This window comes from Dermacentor andersoni, chromosome 2, assembly GCF_023375885.2.
Source record: "Dermacentor andersoni chromosome 2, qqDerAnde1_hic_scaffold, whole genome shotgun sequence".
In the NCBI taxonomy this organism is placed as follows: Eukaryota; Metazoa; Arthropoda; class Arachnida; order Ixodida; family Ixodidae; genus Dermacentor; species Dermacentor andersoni.
Genome location: NC_092815.1, coordinates 256,797,246 through 256,815,160, shown reverse-complemented (window position 1 = coordinate 256,815,160; position 17,915 = coordinate 256,797,246). Strand labels below are relative to the sequence as shown.

The 17,915-nt window shown below is 46.0% G+C and overlaps 1 protein-coding gene across 3 annotated transcripts in view; it reads left to right on the top strand.

Moving 5' to 3' along the window:
- Window positions 1-17,915, top strand: part of LOC126539742 (U2 small nuclear ribonucleoprotein auxiliary factor 35 kDa subunit-related protein 1-like) — a 283,793-nt gene that overhangs the window by 124,054 nt on the left and 141,824 nt on the right. For all 3 annotated transcript variants that reach the window (XM_050186590.3, XM_055075638.2, XM_055075639.2), the window contains exon 5: window positions 2,471-2,506. In XM_050186590.3, coding sequence (XP_050042547.1) covers window positions 2,471-2,506 — 36 coding nt within the window. The remainder of the gene's footprint in view (window positions 1-2,470; window positions 2,507-17,915) is intronic.

The following is a 17,915-nucleotide window of genomic DNA, read 5'->3' as shown; positions in this document are numbered from 1 at the left end:
GTATAATGCATTTCGATTCAAATGGATTCACTTTTAAAAATGTTTAGAGCCAAGCCAAATCTCCGGTGCTGTTGGAAGTTGAAAGAAATGAAAACAGCTGCACCATTATGATTGCTTTCACTGTGTTGACAATCATCATCATCATCATCATCATCAGCAGCAGCAGCCTGGTTACGCCCACTGCAGGGCAAAGGCCTCTCCCATACTTCTCCAACTACCCCGGTCATGTCCTAATTGTGGCCATGTTGTCCCTGCAAACTTCTTAATCTCATCCGTCCACCTAACTTTCTGCCGTCCCCTGCTGCGCTTCCCTTCCCTTGGAATCAGTCCGCAACCCTTAATGACCATCGATTATCTTCCCTCCTCATTACATGTCCTGCCCATGCCCATGTCTTTTTCTTGATTTCAACTAAGATATCAGTAACTCGCGTTTGTTCCCTCACCCAATCTGCTCTTTTCTTATCCCTTAACGTTACACCTATCATTCTTCTTTCCATAGCTCGTTGCGTCGTCCTCAATTTAAGTAGAACCCTTTTTGTAAGCCTCCAGGTTTCTGCCCCGTACGTGAGTACTGGTAAGACACAGCTGTTATATACTTTTCTCTTGAGGGATAATGGCAACCTGCTGTTCATGATCTGAGAATGCCTGCCAAACGCACCCCAGCCCATTCTTATTCTTCTGCATTATTTCAGTCTCGTGATTCTATTTGCGATTACCTTAGTAAATACTTTGTAGGCAACGGACAGTAAGCTGATTGGTCTATAATTTTTGAAGTCTTTGGCGTCCCCTTTCTTATGGATTAGGATTATGTTAGCGTTCTTCCAAGATTCCGGTACGCTTGAAGTCATGAGGTGTTGCGTATAGAGGATGGCCAGTTTTTCTAGAACAATCTGTCCACCATCCTTCAACAAATTGGCTATTACCTGATCCTCCCCAGCTGCCTTCCCCCTTTGCATAGCTCCCAAGGCTTTCTTTACTTGTTCTGGCGTTACTTGTGGGATGTCAAATTCCTCTAGACTACTCTCTTCCATTATCGTTGTGGGTGCCACTGGTACTGTACAAACCTCTATAGAACTCCTCAGCCACTTGAACGATCTCATCCATATTAGTAACATATTGCCGGTTTTGTCTCTTAATGCATACATCTGATTCTTGCCTATTCCTAGTTTCTTCTTCACTGCTTTTAAGCTTCCTCCGTTCCAGAGAGCATGTTCAGTTCGATCCATATTATACGTCCTTATGTCAGCGGTCTTACGCTTGTTGATTAACTTGGAAAGTTCGGCCAGTTCTATTCTAGCTGTAGGGTTAAAGGCTTTCATACATTGGCGTTTCTTGATCAGATCTTTCATCTCCTGCGATAGCTTACTGGCATCCTGTCTAACGGAGTTACCGCCGACTTCTATTGCACAGTCCTTAATGATGCCCATAATATAGTTGTTCATATCTTCAACACTTAGGCCCTCTTCCTGAATTAAAGCCGAATACCTGTTCTGTAGCTTGATCTGCAATTCCTCTATTTTCCCTCTTACCTATAACTTATTGATCAGCTTCTTATGTACCAGTTTCTTCCATTCCCTCCTCAAGTCTGGGCTAATTCGAGTTCTTACCATCCTATGGTCACTGCAGCGCACTTTGCCGAGCATGTGCACATCTTGTATGATGCCAGGGTTAGCGCAGAGTATAAAGTCTATTTCATTTCTAGTCACTCCATTCTGGCTCCTCCACGTCCAATTTCGGCTGACATTACTCTTGAGTGATATGAAGGAAAGCTATACAGATTTTTGTCACTGCATATAGCCATGTTTTACTCACACAACTAACCGAGAAGCATGGACAAATAGATGATAACAGACTAGCAATTTTGTCGAGCTTTATTTTGCAGGCTGCACGCAATCAAATGGATGAGCAATCTATGATATAATGAAAACTGATTCAAGCTAAGCGGGTGTGAAATATCATTTCATTTTCATTTTATAGCTACTCTTGCCATACAAATTAATGCCATATTATAAACAGGCCATATATATGCCAAAGTATGCCAAAGTATATGGCCAAAGTATGCCATATTAATAAATAGTGTGAAAAAAGCTTACAGGGAAGCTAGGTGAAAATTGCAAGGTTGGCAACGTACGTTATGCAAAAGATGCAGTGAGAGAAAAATTGACATCAGGATGCATGAAAGTGGGTTATGGCAAAAAATGACAAAAGGCCACATTGAAGAATGCTGTTTTCTTTTGGTTTATTGCTGCTGGGGTAGGAGGTCTTCGATTCACTAGTTTTCCCACTTTATTTCAGGCTGGAGTTAAAAAAAAAAAAAAGGAAATCTGGCACTCATTGTGTCCGAACGTTTAATTGCAGTTGTACGTAAACATTGAGCTAGAGTGACAGCCAGCAGTTTAAGGATACCTGTGTCCGGCATAACAGCTGAACACTTATTCTGCAAGAATTTAAACATGTTCTCTGATTTCAGGAGAGCCTGGAGAAAGTGCTGGCACAGCTACCCGTGGTGAGTTTTCATAGCAGTCGCTGAAATTCTTATGATTGAACACAGTTTTGCTTAAAACTGTCCACCAGAGCCCGTTTCATGATGAATGTTGACATTGATGCAATTAGAATCGAAGCAATGCAGTTGCAGATCGAATTGCCAATGGCGAAGCATGTTCAGCTGGGCTCCTTTCACATGCTTCCAGCTGCACACCTAGCGGCACTGAGTCTATGCGCGGCACGGCTCTGCTTTCGTCTAGCACCGAAGAAATTTTAAAGGGTGTTCGGCTGAATTGGCAGTAGTGTTCTGTACTACTACTGAAGCTGCTGGGCTGGTAAATGTCTAATTTTCATATTAGTAGCCTTTCAATTGCGTGTACACCTTGTGGTTAGCAGCTGTAAGTGCCAGCAGCTGCATGTGCCACCCAATCTCGGAGGTCATGCTGAGTCATGCATCACATCCGGCAATTGGTTATGGTGGCGCATTTTTTTTTTTCAGTTTTTCTATCAGAAATGCTACTTTTGTGAGCCTTTCGTGACGTTTAGTGAGTGAGCCACTTGGATATAAAAAAAAAAAAACAATTTCGTGGAGGCTGCCATAGGACAACCTCTCCGCATATGCTCCTTGGCCAGAGATAAACACAGGCAGAGAGGCACTACATGTAAACATCAGTTTTATATGTTTATGAAGTCAAGCGAATATGCCAAAAAGAATGATCGCATGGTTGTTAAGATATTAAATAAGTGAATGAAAAAAAGAAACTGAAAAACACGTAAACTCTTGGTAGACATTGATAACACCCTTAGTCAAAGTGAGAGAAAACACTGGGCAACACGAAGATTTCCTCAACAAGCTAAAATGTCTAATATAGCAAACTCATTACAAACCCTTTGTTTGTAAGAACTACTGGACAACATAAACATTTCCACAATAAGCTTACAATTAAAGAACTAAAACTAGATTTTAAACTCACTGTGTCTAAGAAACACTGGGCAGTACAAACATTTGCGCAATAAGCTAACAGTATAAAATCTAAAGACAGGTCATAAACTCTTCGCCTTTCAAAAATGTAAATAAGCTACCAAACTCAATACAAAACAAACAGACAAGAACAGTACACAAAGTGCAAAGGTTATAATAATGAAATGGCAAAATGCAGATTTTATGGGAGGGGATAAATTAAGGTCAGGGGCTGTGACAGCTTGAATGAAGCTGGTGCATTATACTGTGATGAAGTTCACTGTCCTTTTATACAAAGGCTACCACATAATCGAGAATGTGTTTCTACGCACAGTTGATCACTGAATAAGCTCGTCCGCGATGTCACTGAGATTTATTTTGCGGGCGAGCTCTTTGTGCCCGTGGAGAACTGCTATGTGATTTAATCGCATTTGTCCCATTTGACCTCGGGTGCCTTTTGACGCAACGGAGTTATGAAAATGGTCTCTCAAATGTGCATGACCTGACTGGGATAGTCAAAGCAATTTTCACAAGCTTAGCCACCTTGGGCAAAAGATCTTGCAGCTGCTCACATTTATCGACCAAAAACATCTCTACAATGCCCTAAAATGTTTGCAAGGGTGTATTGCACTGTCTTGCTATGCCAATGAGCATACTACGGTGAACCTTGGAGCTGTTCATACTCAAGATCTTGCCTGTAGAACTTTAACAGGTACGTGCTGTCATTATATTCAATCAAAAACTGCTCAATCTGTGTCATGTGCTGCCAAATTTCTGGTGGATACGTGTCGTCCAACGAGGAATCTACTGTGTCCGATACTTTTTAGAACCACTGGTGGTACATACTGTCGGCCGAAGGAAATACGTGAGGTACAGATCTGTAGTCATACTGTCGTGAAGCCTTTCTTTGCGTGAGTGCAGGAGCTTCTTTCCTTTTAACATTTAGTTCCAATTCACATGCCTCTGCATGTGTCTCGTTCCAAAATCAGCAAAATCCTTCCTTCCTAAGTTCGCTAAGACTCTCCCTGATGGCCTCGATCATTTTTTCTGGTTGATCAAATCTCAGTGCTGCTTTCTGCAAGGCTGTAATTACTGATTCTAATTATGAAAACATGAGTGTCAGGAGCTTAAGCATGAAGTATGTGTTTAATTTTGATAGCACTTTTAAAACTCCACTGGCTTTGGCTCTGGTGTTGTTCTCTTCTGATGCTAGGCCATGAAAAAACGAGATAAGGTGGCCGTAGTTCTGAGCAATCAACTTAAGAGAAGTGGCCCGTCTTGTGGGACAAAACTTCCGCAAGTTTACACCCTTATTATCTTTCGGAAATGCCTGGAAGATATTGTTATGGGGATGTTGAGAGTATAGAAGATTGTATTTACAATATATATACAAAATGAGTCAGAGTAGTTAAGATAGCTGACCACCAACAACACGCAGCAGCCAGCGTCCCGCGATCTTCTTCCTCTCTTCTTTCATCCTTCCGTAACAGGACTCCCCTGGGTGGTGAAGCGCTGTCTCCGCACATGGTAGGCGAAGAATTGCAAGCGAAGTATGGCTTCAGCCACGAAACATGCACGACGTCAACAGGCGTTGGACTTGATGCATCAAACTGTAGTGGCAAAATCTCATACTTTACGTTGTTAACTTGTCATAGGACTTCATAAGGCCCTGTGTAGCGAGAAAGAAGCTTCTAGGAGAGGCCAACCCAACGACATGGTGACCAAAGGAGCACCCAAGCACCAGGTGCGAACTTAACATCGCGATGGCACTGGTCATAACCCTGTTTTTGTATATGCTGCGAGGCTAATAAACGAGAGCGGGTGACTTGACATGCCATGTGAGCACGATCAATGACTTCATGAGCGTACTCATTTGCAACACGTGGCACAGAAGGGAGGATGGTGTCAAATGGCAATGTGGGGTCGTAACTATACAAAAGATAAAAGAGTGAATATCCTGCGGTGTCATGTCGGGACAAGTTGTATGCGAACGTCACGTAGGCCAACGTGGTGTCCCAGTCGCGGTGATCGTTAAGGACATACATCGACAGCATCTCGTGATTGTTCAGTTGAGGCATTCCGTAAGACCGTTCGTTTGTGGGTGGTAGGTGGAGGACAGCTTGTGCTCAGCGGCACAAGAGCGGAGGAGGTCGTTGACAACTCGAGACAATAACGAGTGGCCGCGGTCTCTAAGTAACTGTCGACGTGCACCGTGTTGGAGAATGATGTCCTGGAGGAGAGAATCGGCGGTGTTTGTTGCGCAACTAGTCGGCAATGCCTTTGTTATTGCGTAGCGTGTCGCATAATCAGTAGTGATGGCGATCCACTTATTCCCTCTAGTCGTCGTCGGAAAAGAGCCAAGCAGGCCAAGGCCTACGCGAAAGAACGGTTCAGAGGGAACTTCAATTGGATGATTACAACGAATGCGCCAAATAAAACAATGGACGAAAGAAGGAGACACGAGAGAACCACATGACACATTGCATGAGCATCGATATAAGATGGAGAACCAGCTCTCTGGTCACATTAGTGCGCATTGTTAGGCTCCCAAGTGGATTACAGATTTTAATAGAACCGATGTTTTGAACAGAGCTGATGATCAACTGGCAATGGAGATATTGGAAGCGCTTGAGATCAAGAAGCGTGGTGATGATTGTATCAGTGAAGCCTCAGTTTTTCTATCGACAAAGGAACTGGCGTATGTTGGGAGCGGCACTTAGAAGTTGTTCTGTATCGTGGTTTTGTTGTGCGATGCAGATGACGGCCCTGCTTCTTGTTGTTTTGATCCTTCACAGCAGCTGTTTATTTCTGTGTGAAGAAATAAAACGCTCAGTTGCTAGTGCGCCTGACTGGTTGTCTCATGTCTCCTACCTTCATCCGTTGTTTTATCTGGCGCCTTCGTTGTAATCATGTATAACCAACTCGCCCACCAGCATGTGCTCAGTGTTCAATCGAATGGAGTCGTCCGACAGGCGGCAGGGAAGGTTTCTTACGGCGCTGACACAATTCGCAAGTTGTGACGTAACAACACACAGAGCCGTAGACACCCGGCCAGAAGAAATGGCGTCATACGCGGTCGTATGTACGCAAAACTCCAAGGTGTCCCGTCGTCAGTGCATCGTGAAGTTGTTTGACAGCGACGGATCGCAGATGAAGAGGAAGGACAATTAAGGAGCAACTCAAAGCCGCCAGGGTTGATATTGCGGTGGTAGAGGATGCCGTCGTGCAGCACGAACATGCGGCACGTGGTGTCAGTGCTGCCAGATTGCACTCCGGCGATCATGGACTGTAAGGATTCGTCGCATTGTTGTTCAGCGCTCATGTCGGTCATGTCAGTAAAAGCCATCACACAGGTAACCGGATCATGCGCAGCAGGATAAGGGGGACCCACAGGGTGATGAGAGAGGCAGTCAGCATCCTTGTGGAGACATCCAGTCTTGTAATTGACAATAAATGAAAATTTCTGGAGCTGCAAAGCCCAGCGACCAAGCCGTCCCGTCGGGTCCTGGAGGGAAGACAGCCAGCAGAGTGTGTGGTGGTCTGTAACGACCGAAAACATGCGGCTGTACAAATATGGCCGGAACTTCGCAACAACCCAAACTAAAGCCAAGCACTCCTGCTTGGTGATGGAGTAATTTCTTCGGGCAGGTGACAGCAGGCGGCTGGCATAAGCTATCACGCACTCGGTACCATTCTGTTGCTGGGTGAGAACAGCGCCGATGCCATGGCTGCTTGCGTTAGTGTGGACTTCGGACGGTGCAGATTGATCAAAGTGGGCAAGTATGGGAGCGGTGTTCAGAAATCCGATGAGAGCGGCAAATGTGTGAGCTTGCTCCCGGCACCATGAGAATGGCGTGTTCTTTAGAAGATTTATCAAAGGCGGAGCAATGTCGGCGAAGTTTTTGACGAAATGGCGAAAGTAAGAACACAGGCCGATGAAGCAGCGCACGTCAGAAGCAGAACGTGGCACAGGGAAACTGCGTACGGCACATACTTTTTCCGGATCTAGTTGGACAACGGAGGCGTCAACGGGGTGTTCCAACACAGTAATCTGACAGCATCCGAATTGACACTTAGTGGAGTTCAGTTGGAGGCCGGCTTTTCGGAAGACCGCAAGAATGGCAGCGAGTCGGGTAAGGTGTGTGATAGGAGTTTGGACTGTTTGAATGTCGCGGCCGAATGCGCGTGACTGCTGTGCGGCGGCGACGGACGAAGAGAAAGAGAAGAGCCGGTGTCTGGGCGGAGACGGCAGCCATGCGAACTGCCTGAGCTGCCTGGGCTGGCCTTCCGAACGAGCCGAGCAGTTCGTCTACCCAAGGCCGGTGTTCCTGGGTGTGCCGGCAGAACAGGCCGGGCTGTCCTTGAGCTTCAACCGGCCTGCTCCACTGCTGGGCGAGCATCCGACGCCGGCATGTTCCGGTGCAGCTAAGCCTTCTTAACGGTCTACCCTGTGGCGGGCAGACGTCCCGACCCTGCTGTCGTGCGAGTGGCTCGTCGTGTGCCGGGCATCCGCCCCGGCCTCCAGCCCCTGCGCCACTCGCTGCTCCAGACTCATCTTTGCACCTCTTCGTGCCGTGAGTGTGTGATACCGACGCGCTATCGGACGCCTTCCTATATTGACGCTTAGCTTGACCATACCTAAGTGACAGACACTCATGAAGGGAACTGTGTGTGTGTTATCGTGTACGTTATTCTAGTCCCGTCCCCGTGTTATTAAAGCTTCTCTGTGTTCATTGTGCCATCCCTGTGTGTTTTGGGCCTGGGCCCACATCCTCTTATCACAAATTTTGGTGAGCCTGCCAGGATTTTCAAACGCACAGGAGGAGCGATGGAGATCGAGAGGTTGTATGTCATAGGGAAGGAGCTAGGAATGACAGGAGCGGAGCTAAAGCGTTGGATTGACACAGAAATTGTGAGGGAACGTGACCAGCGCGCCCAACATCGGTAAGATGCGAAAGCGCAGGCAGAACAAGAGTGTCTGCGATTAGAAGCGGAAGAACGAGTGCTAAAGCTCAAGATCGAGCTCCAGGAGAAGACTGCTGGTGCACAAAGCGCACAGAGTGACAGAACTACGGAACAGTCGGTTACCAGGGCGGCTCCTGAGCTATTCAGTCCTCATAAGTTGATTCCGCCCTTTAACGAAGCCCGGGATGATTTAGACGCCTACTTGCAACGTTTTGAGCGAGTGGCAACAAGTCAGGAATGGCCCCGCGCAAAATGGGCACTCTCCATCAGCCTCTGCCCGACAGGAGAAGCATTGACGGTCATAGGACGGCTTGATTCGAATGCAGCCCTAGACTACGACCAGCTGAAGGCTACTCTCCTTCAGCACTTTCGGTGCACTGCTGAGGGGTACCGAGAAAAGTTTCGAAACGCAAGGCCTGAAGACAATGAGACTGGCCTGCAATATGCAGGTAGAATATCGGGCTACTTTGACCACTGGCTTGAAATGTCCCATATTGAGAGGACCTTCGGCTCCCTCAGGGACACCATGATTGCTGAACAGTTTTTGAGAAGATGTTCTGCATCGCTGCGAGTGTTCCTGAAAGAAAGGAACTGTAAGACCCTCGCTACATTGTCAAAGAATGCCGATTGTTTTATAGAGGTGCAAAACCTGGCCAATCTAGGTAGAGAAAAGTTATCCAAGGAGGTCGTCTTAGACTCTGCTCGCAAGACTGAACCTCCAACGGCGATGCCGCGTGCAACTAATCGGTGCTTCCTTTGTGATAAAGCAGGACATCGAGCTTCGGAGTGCTGGTCCCGGACTAAAAAGAACTCTACGGGTCGCGGATGGTCCAGCAGAAAGGGACAAGGAGGTGAAGCCTCAAGAAGGGAAAATCAAGGACAAGCTTCGTGTATTCTGGCTCTGTCGCAAGCCGAAAAGCCGACAGAAGATGGTGGCGGATACGCAGTGCTTCAAGGTGGCGAAACGGTCCCAATAGTCAACATGACGTTAATGCGACAAGGCCCTAGATGTGACAGTGGAAATCTGCCAGTGGGAAGAGGCTTTGTCGAATCACAACCGGTGTCTGTCTTACGAGACACTGGCTGCAATACCGTGGTCGTGCGACTCTCTTTGGTACCTAAGGACAAAATGACAGGAACGAAAAGTCCAGTATTAAAGCTTCTCTGTGTTCATTGTGCCATCCCTGTGTGTTTGAGGCCTGGGCCCACATCCACTTTCGTGTGTGATACCGACGCGCTATCGGACGCCTTCCTATATTGACGCTTAGCTTGACCATACCTAAGCGACAGACACACATGAAGGGAACTGTGTGTGTGTTATCGTATACGTTATTCTAGTCCCGTCCCCGTGTTATTAAAGCTTCTCTGTGCTCATTGTGCCATCCCTGTGTGTTTGAGGCCTGGGCCCTCATCCTCTTATCACAGGTGGCTGCCAAACAGGGGAGAAAAAACAATAATGTCGTCAAGGTAACAGTGACACGTGGTCCATTTGTAGCCTCGCAGAAGAGAGTCCATCATACATTCAAATGCCGCAGGAGCATTGCATAGGTCAAAGGGCATGACTTTGAACTGATATAAGCCATCCGACTTGATGAAGCCCATCTTCTCGAGGCCGATTTCATCAACTATCTGCCACTAGCCAGATTGAAGATCGATGGACAAGAAGTATTTAGCTCCGTGCAAGCAATCCGAGGCGTCATCGATGCGTGGTAGTGGGTAGACGTCTTTTCGTGTGATCTTGTTTAAGTGGCGATAATCGACGCAAAAACGCCAAGTACAATCTTTCTTTTTCACAAGGACGACAGGCAAAGCCCAAGGACTGGCTGATCACTCGATAACCCCTTTGCGGAGCATTTCGTCCACTTCTGATTGGATGACTCGACGTTCAGCATGCTATACATGATAGGGACGCGGACAAATAGTATTTGTCTCCAGTGTTTATACGGTGCCGAACAACAGATGTTTGGCCTAAAGACCTGTCGCTGAAATCAAAGATGTCACTGTACAATTCAAGCAGGAGACGCATGTCTGTGGCCTGTGCAGAGGTGAGGTTAGGTGCAATCATTTTTGCGAAGTCATCCATTAAGGAACCAGTGCTGTGAGCTGCAATTGGCGCTAATAAACCATTCTCGGCGTTCAGACTCAATGTCAAATTCGGAACCAATCGAAACGCTGGCCAAGAACATGCCGGCTGGAATCACTTGAGGGCACAAGCTGAAATTCAAAAGCGGTAGAATGATGTCATTATTAGTAACTGTGACCAGCATATGCAGAACAGCAACGTTCCGGTTGAAAAGCACGTTGATGGTAGTGCGGGGCACATATTTACAGTCAGGAACCTCTGGCTGGGCAGTCAAAGTGACGTAAGTAACTGCCTCGGGTGCCAGACGCACATTGTGAAGCAAGCACAAGTGCGGTGGGGCGATGCTCGGAGCATTGGCGAGTTGAGGCAGTTCTAACTGAAGAACGCTGGTCGCGCAGTCTATGAGAGCAGAATGAGTGGATAAAAAGTCCAATCCAAGGAGAACGTCGTGGGGCCAGTTGTCGGTCACAACAAAAAGAACAGAAGTAGGGCGGCCGGCTATACTTAAACGCGCAGTACACATTCCAAGAACAACCAGCACCCCGTCGTCGGCCACACGAAGCACTCGGGCAGCTTCTGGGGTAAGGACCTTCTTTCAAATCAAATAAAAAGGGAATTTTATTACACAATATGAAAAGTGCGTACAAAGATATTTGGTCCTATAGCCTAAAGCGGCTAGTGATGGGTGCTCCAATACAAAAAATGTACAATAATTAGCATAATTAGCAATAATTAGTCTTATACAAACAAAACAGCAAAAGTATCATACATAAGTGGTCAATGCTATAATCACAGAACTGCGCTAAAAACGAATAAAACAAAAACAAAACTCGGGAATGTGCTTGACAAGATAAGAAGTGGCATTTGCATGTAATGTCAAAATTCCTTGCGAATTTTATTTTAAGAGGCAAATTGTTCCACAGCTTAACACCAGAGAATTGAATTAATCTTTCGCCGTGCACATTCGAACATAAAGGGAGATTAAGATTACCGTTGCGTGCATGCCATGTGTTTAACGACGGAAACGTGAAAATGGCACGCGGCAGAGGTATGTTTGTGTTTAATATTTTATTTACTAAGCAGGAATGCTTGTAGTCTCGTCAGTAAATGGCAGTATACGCAGCCTCTGAAATAGAGGATTAGAGGGATGACGCACCGAGGAGAAAGTAATTGCACGAACAGCTCGTTTTTCTAATCGGAATAACGGAGTAAGGTATGTTATGTACGTTTGGCCCCATGACTCGCAACAATAGCTAAGGTGGCAGTGAAATAGGCTAAAATATAATATTCGTAGCAATGTCAAATCAAAGTATTGACGTGCTCGTATGAGAGTGTAACAGTTGAATGACAACTTTTTACGAAGGGTATTTGTGATAACAGAGCAACGTGACTGAGTTGACTATCTTGTGTGCATGTCTTCCGTGTTTAAACCCATCGCACGTGTGCCGATAAGCGATGCACCGTGCCTACATAAACCCTTGTTTTTTGTGCAATAAAGGAATCTTGCAAGAGCTGCTGCTGCGTCCACATTGGTTATTACATTTGGTCTCTCCAGTTAAGGTTACTGTCAAATATAATGCCTAGATACTTCATAGTCGGAACACATTCAGTGGTTCGATTGTTTAATGATATGCTAATTGAAACGTAATTCAGAGTTTTCATTCGTGAATGGAAAATAACGTGCAGAACAGTACGCATTTGGGCTGGTTGGTTCATGAGCGCTGTTGTTTGTGTCCCTTCACTAGTCCTGTCATTTAGCGCTGTTTTTATTGCTTGGAAAATAACGTATTTTGTTTTATCGGCATTTAGTAATAGTTGATTTTCACGAAACCACATTGAAACAGCTAGCAGTTCATTGGATACAGTATATTGTAAGGTTTCAAGTGAACTACCTGTCAATAAAATTACAGTATCGTCCGCATACATTAATGTTTTAGATGATTGTAGAATTCGTGGGAAATCATTAACATATAGAGCGAATAAAATGGGGCCCAATATGGATCCTTACGGTACATCACATGTGACATTCCTAGATTCGGATTAAAAAACATCAATTAGTACTTTCTGCTTTTGCGATCTGAGATAACTGGAAAAGAAGTCATGAGTGCCATCGATAATACCATAGCACTTCAGTTTTTTCAGTAGTGCCGAGTGACAGATGGTATCAAACGCCTTTTGTATGTCGATAAAAATCCCAATAACAATCTTTTGCAAATGTCTACTTAGGCTAGCACTCATCACAGATACTCGAGCTCCAGTGTCGACGAGTATTTGGATACGTACGCCGTCTATTTTAACGTAAATTACACTTCTCCTTGTGGGCACAGACAGAGGATTTGCTGCAGTAGTCAGCAATGCAGCGCCACCTCCGAGGGCTGCATTTCCTAGTTTTCCGAAAGGGTGCAGTCAAAAGCCACAGGGGATGAAAGGCTACGTGGCTGCGGCGAACAGGAAGAGGGGCGACGTGTTTGCGGCGAACAAGACTGGTGTGCACTTGGCGATGGTGAGCAGCTGTACCATGTGTTCCTAGCAAAGTTGTCGGCGATGTTAGACTTGGCTGTGGGCAAAACATTGCGGCCATTTCCGTCAAAATGGCTCAGGAAGGTCGGCGTGTGAGGTGTTGAGGGCCACAAGTTGCAACAGTATCGAGCGACATGACCAATGCGGCGACAGGTGAAACATATTGGCTGGTCGTCCGCAGTTCTCCACTCACTCAGGTTGAGATAATGCGGAGAGAATCCTCGGGGTGGAGCGAAAATAGTAGAAGGGCGTTCATTAGCTCTGGGATTGGCGACAACACACAAAGAATGTAAACCAATGTTTTCAAGTTCCTGGTGAACAATTGCTTGTACGAGGGGAACGAAAAAAGTGGTAGCATCAGGGTTACGCGAACAGAAAGCTGCAGGTGCCATCGCATCCAGTTCACGTCTAACTATTAGCACCACGTCCTCTGATGGCGATGCATGCTGCTGTGCAAGTTGATCTTCACACCGCTACGTTGCGGCAGTATTGGGAAGTCTGGCGAATGGTTGCAAGACGTGTCGGCTTTTGGCGTGCTTGAATTGTCGGCACTCTTTAATGATTGCATCACCTGTAGAGCAGCTTTTGCACATGAGCAGATTAAACATGTCGTCAGCAATGCCCTTAAGCACGTGCCCGACCTTCTCAGCTTCTGTAATGTCGTGATCGGCTTTATGATAAAATGCCAGCACCTCCTGAATGTATGAGACATAGGACTCCGTGGGTGTTGGGCACGGGAGGACAGTTCCTGCTTTGCGGCAATTTTATGGCTGGCTGGTTTGCTAAACAACTCTGTCAATTTCTCTTTGCATTGGTCCCAGCTGGTTAGCTCCTCTTCGGGGTTTTCGTACAACACCTTTGCCGTGCCTCTTAGGTAGAACAACAGGTTATCTAGCATAAGCATTGGGTCCCATCTGTTGATTCCACCGACGCATTCATACATGGCCACCCACTCTTCAACGTTGGTGCCATCGGTCCCACAGAAAGTTCCAGGATCCTTGGGTTGCACAACAACAGTCGAAGGTGACAACGACGTAGCTGGCAACGGGGACATAGGAGGCGGCAATGACATTGATCCCGCATGCTCACCTTCATTCACGGTGCGGACGATGATGCGACGTCCACTATAGAGCTCCGTTTCAAGCTGTGGTATCCCGCATCTCTCACCAATATGTTAAGGGGATGTTGGGAGTATAGAAGATTGTGTTTACAATATATATACAAAATGAGTCAGAGTAGTTAAGATGGCTGACCACCAACAACATGCAGCAGCCAGCGTCCCATGATATTCTTCCTCTCTCCTTTCACCCTTCCGTAACAATATCTAGGCGCTTTGGGGGCCACTTAACCAAGTTTATAATTTCTGATATCTTGTCCAAGTAATCGCTACACATTTCCACTTTCTGGCTCATGTCCTGCAGCACCAGGTTAAGTGTGTGCGTGAGACAGTGTACGTACAGTGCTCTCGACTCCTGTTGTGTGAGGGCTTGCAGCCCGCCGTGCTGTACTCCCATATTTGCAGCACCATCTTAGCATTGCCCTTCCGTCTCCTGCGATAGCTTACTGGCGTCCTGTCTAACGGAGTTACCACCGACTTCTACTACACATTCCTTAATGATGCCCATAAGATTGTCGTTCATATCTTCAACATTAAGGTCCTCTTCCTGAGTTAAGCCTGAATACCTGTTCTGTAGCTTGATCCGGAATTCCTCTATTTTCCCTCTTACCACTAACTCATTGATTGGCTTCTTATGTACCAGTTTCTTCCATTCCCTCCTCAAGTCTAGGCTAATTCGAGTTCTTACCATCCTATGGTCACTGCAGCGCACCTTGCTGAGCACGTCCACATCTTGTATGATGCCAGGGTTAGCGCAGAGTATGAAGTCGATTTCATTTCTAGTCTCGCCGTTTGGGCTCCTCCACGTCCACTTTCGCCTATCCCGCTTGCGGAAGATGTATTCATTATCCGCATATTATTCTGTTCTGCAAACTTTACTAATAACTCTCCCCTGCTATTCCTAGAGCCTAGGCCATATTCCCCTACTGACTTGTCTCCAGCGTGCTTCTTGCCTACCCTGGCATTGAAGTCGCCCATAAGTATAGTGTATATTGTTTTGACTTTACCCATCGCCGATTCCACGTCTTTTTTTTATTTGTTTTATTCAATACTGCCAGCTGCCATTTGGTAGCCAAGGCAGGAGTGGAACAAGTATACATCACTGTACAACGCGATGCAACAAAGCCAGCGCACACACAATAAAAAAGCGTGCACAAGAGCAAGAACAAATATTCTGCGTTTCTCAAAAAAAAAAACGATATAAAAAATCAGAGCATGAACAAACACACTGCATCTATAACAGAGGCACAACAGCAGATAAGAAGAAATCTTGGTTTGTCAAGCTGACCACGTCATGCGGAAGCCCGTACCATTCTGATATTGTTTTTGGAAGCAAAAAAAAAAACTCGTAAGCTTTCAAGTTATGCATAGAAGCTATCGACTTCCTGGTCACCATGACTGGATGTAAGGGCGTAGACCTGTACGACCTTCAATTTATACCTCTTATTAAGTTTCACAACAGGACCTACCACCCTCTCGTTAATGCTATAGAATTCTTGTATGTTACCAGCTATATCCTTATTAATCAGGAATCCGACTCCTAGTTCTTGTCTCTCTGCTAAGCCCCTGTAGCACAGGACGTGTCCGCTTTTCAGCACTGTATATGCTTCTTTCGTCCTCCTAACTTCACTGAGCCCTATTATATCCCATTTACTGCCCTCTAATTCCTCCAATAGCACAACTAGACTCGCCTCACTAGATAACATTCTAGCATCAAACGTTGCCAGGTTCAGATTCCAATGGCGGCCTGTCCGGAGCCAGGGATTCTTAGCACCCTCTGCAGCGTAGCAGGTCTGACCGCCGCCGTGGTCCGTTGCTTCACAGCTGCTCGGAACTGAGGGCCGGGGTTTGATTGTTGTGTTCATATAGGAGGTTGTGGCCAAGTGCTGCACCAGTGTGGCCAATCCTGTTCTGGTGAGGGATTGCGATACGGGTTCTGGTCACCGGGATCAGGCCACACTCCAGGCCTGTTTATGCAATTTTATCAACACACGGATTTTTTTTTTTAATCCGGTGGAAAATTGCGCGGCACCGAGATTCGAACCACGGTCCTTTTGCACGCGAGGCGGCTGTTCTACCTTTGCGCCACCGCTGCACTGAGACGAAAGATCTGATCAAGAAACGCCAATGTATGAAAGCCTCTAACCCTACAGCTAAAATAGAACTGGCAGAACTTTCCAAGTTAATCAACAAGTGTAAGACAGCTGACGTGAGGAAGTATAATATGGATAGAATTGAACATGCTCTCAGGAATGGAGGAAGCCTAAAAGCAGGGAAGCAGAAACTAGGAATTGGCAAGAATCAGATGTATGCGTTAAGAGACAAAGCCGGCAATATCATTACTAATATGGATGAGATAGTTCAAGTGGCTGAGGAGTTCTATAGGGATTTATACAGTACCAGTGGCACCCACGACGATAATGGAAGAGAAAATAGTCTAGAGGAATTCGAAATCCCACAAGTAATGCCGGAAGAAGTAAAGAAAGCCTTGGGAACTATGCATAGGGGGAAGCCAGCTGGGGACAGATTGTTCTAGAAAAACTGGCCATCCTCTATACGCAACGTCTCATGACTTCGAGCGTACCGGAATCTTGCAAGAACGCTAACATATTCCTAATCCATAAGAAAGGGGACGCGAAAGACTTGAAAAATTATAGACCGATCAGCTTACTGTCCATTGCCTACAAAGTATTTACTAAGGTAATCACAAATAGAATCAGGAACACCTTAGACTTCTGTCAACCAAAGGACCAGGCAGGAGTCCATAAAAGCTACTCAACCATAGACCATATTCACACTATCAATCAGGTGATAGAGAAATGTGCGGAATATAACCAACCTTTATATATAGCTTTCATTGATTACGAGAATGCGTTTGATTCAATCGAAACCTCAGCAGTCATTGAGGCATTACAGAATCAGGTAGTAGACGAGCCATGTGTAAAAATACTGAAAGGTATCTTTAGCGGCTCCACAGCCGCCGTAGTCCTCCATAAAGAAAGCAACAAAATCTCAATAAACAAAGGCGTCAGGCAGGGAGATACGTTCTCTCCAATGCTATTCACAGCATGTTTACAGTAGGTATTCAGAGACCTGGATTGGGAAGAATTGAGGATAAGAGTTAATGGAGAATACCTTAGTAACTTGCGATTCGCTGATGATATTGCCTTGCTTAGTAACTGAGGGGACCAATTGCAATGCATGCTCACTGACCTGGAGAGGCAAGGCAGAAGGGTGGGTCTAAAAATTAATCTGCAGAAAACTAAAATAATGTTTAACAGTCTCGGAAGTGAACAGCAGTTTACAATAGGTAACGAGGCACTGGAAGTGGTAAGGAAATGCATCTACTTAGGACAGGTAGTGACGGCGGGTCCGGATCATGAGACGGAAATAATCAGAAGAATAAGAATGGGCTGGGGTGCGTTTGGCACGCATTCTCAGATCAAGAACAGCAGGTTACCATTATCCCTCAAGAGAAAAGTGTATAATAGCTGTGTCTTACCAGTACTCACGTACGGGGCAGAAACCTGGAGGCTTACGAAGAGGGTGTTACTTAAATTGAGGACAACGCAACAAGCTATGGAAAGAAGAATGATGGGTGTAACGTTAAGAGATGAGAAAAGAGCAGATTGGGTGAGGGAACAAACGCGAGTTAATGACATCTTAGCTGAAATCAAGAAAAAGAAATGGGCATGGGCAGGACATGTAATGAGGAGGCAAGGTAACCGATTTAAGGGTTACGGAGTGGATTCCAAGGGAAGGGTAGTGTAGCAGGGGGCGGCAGA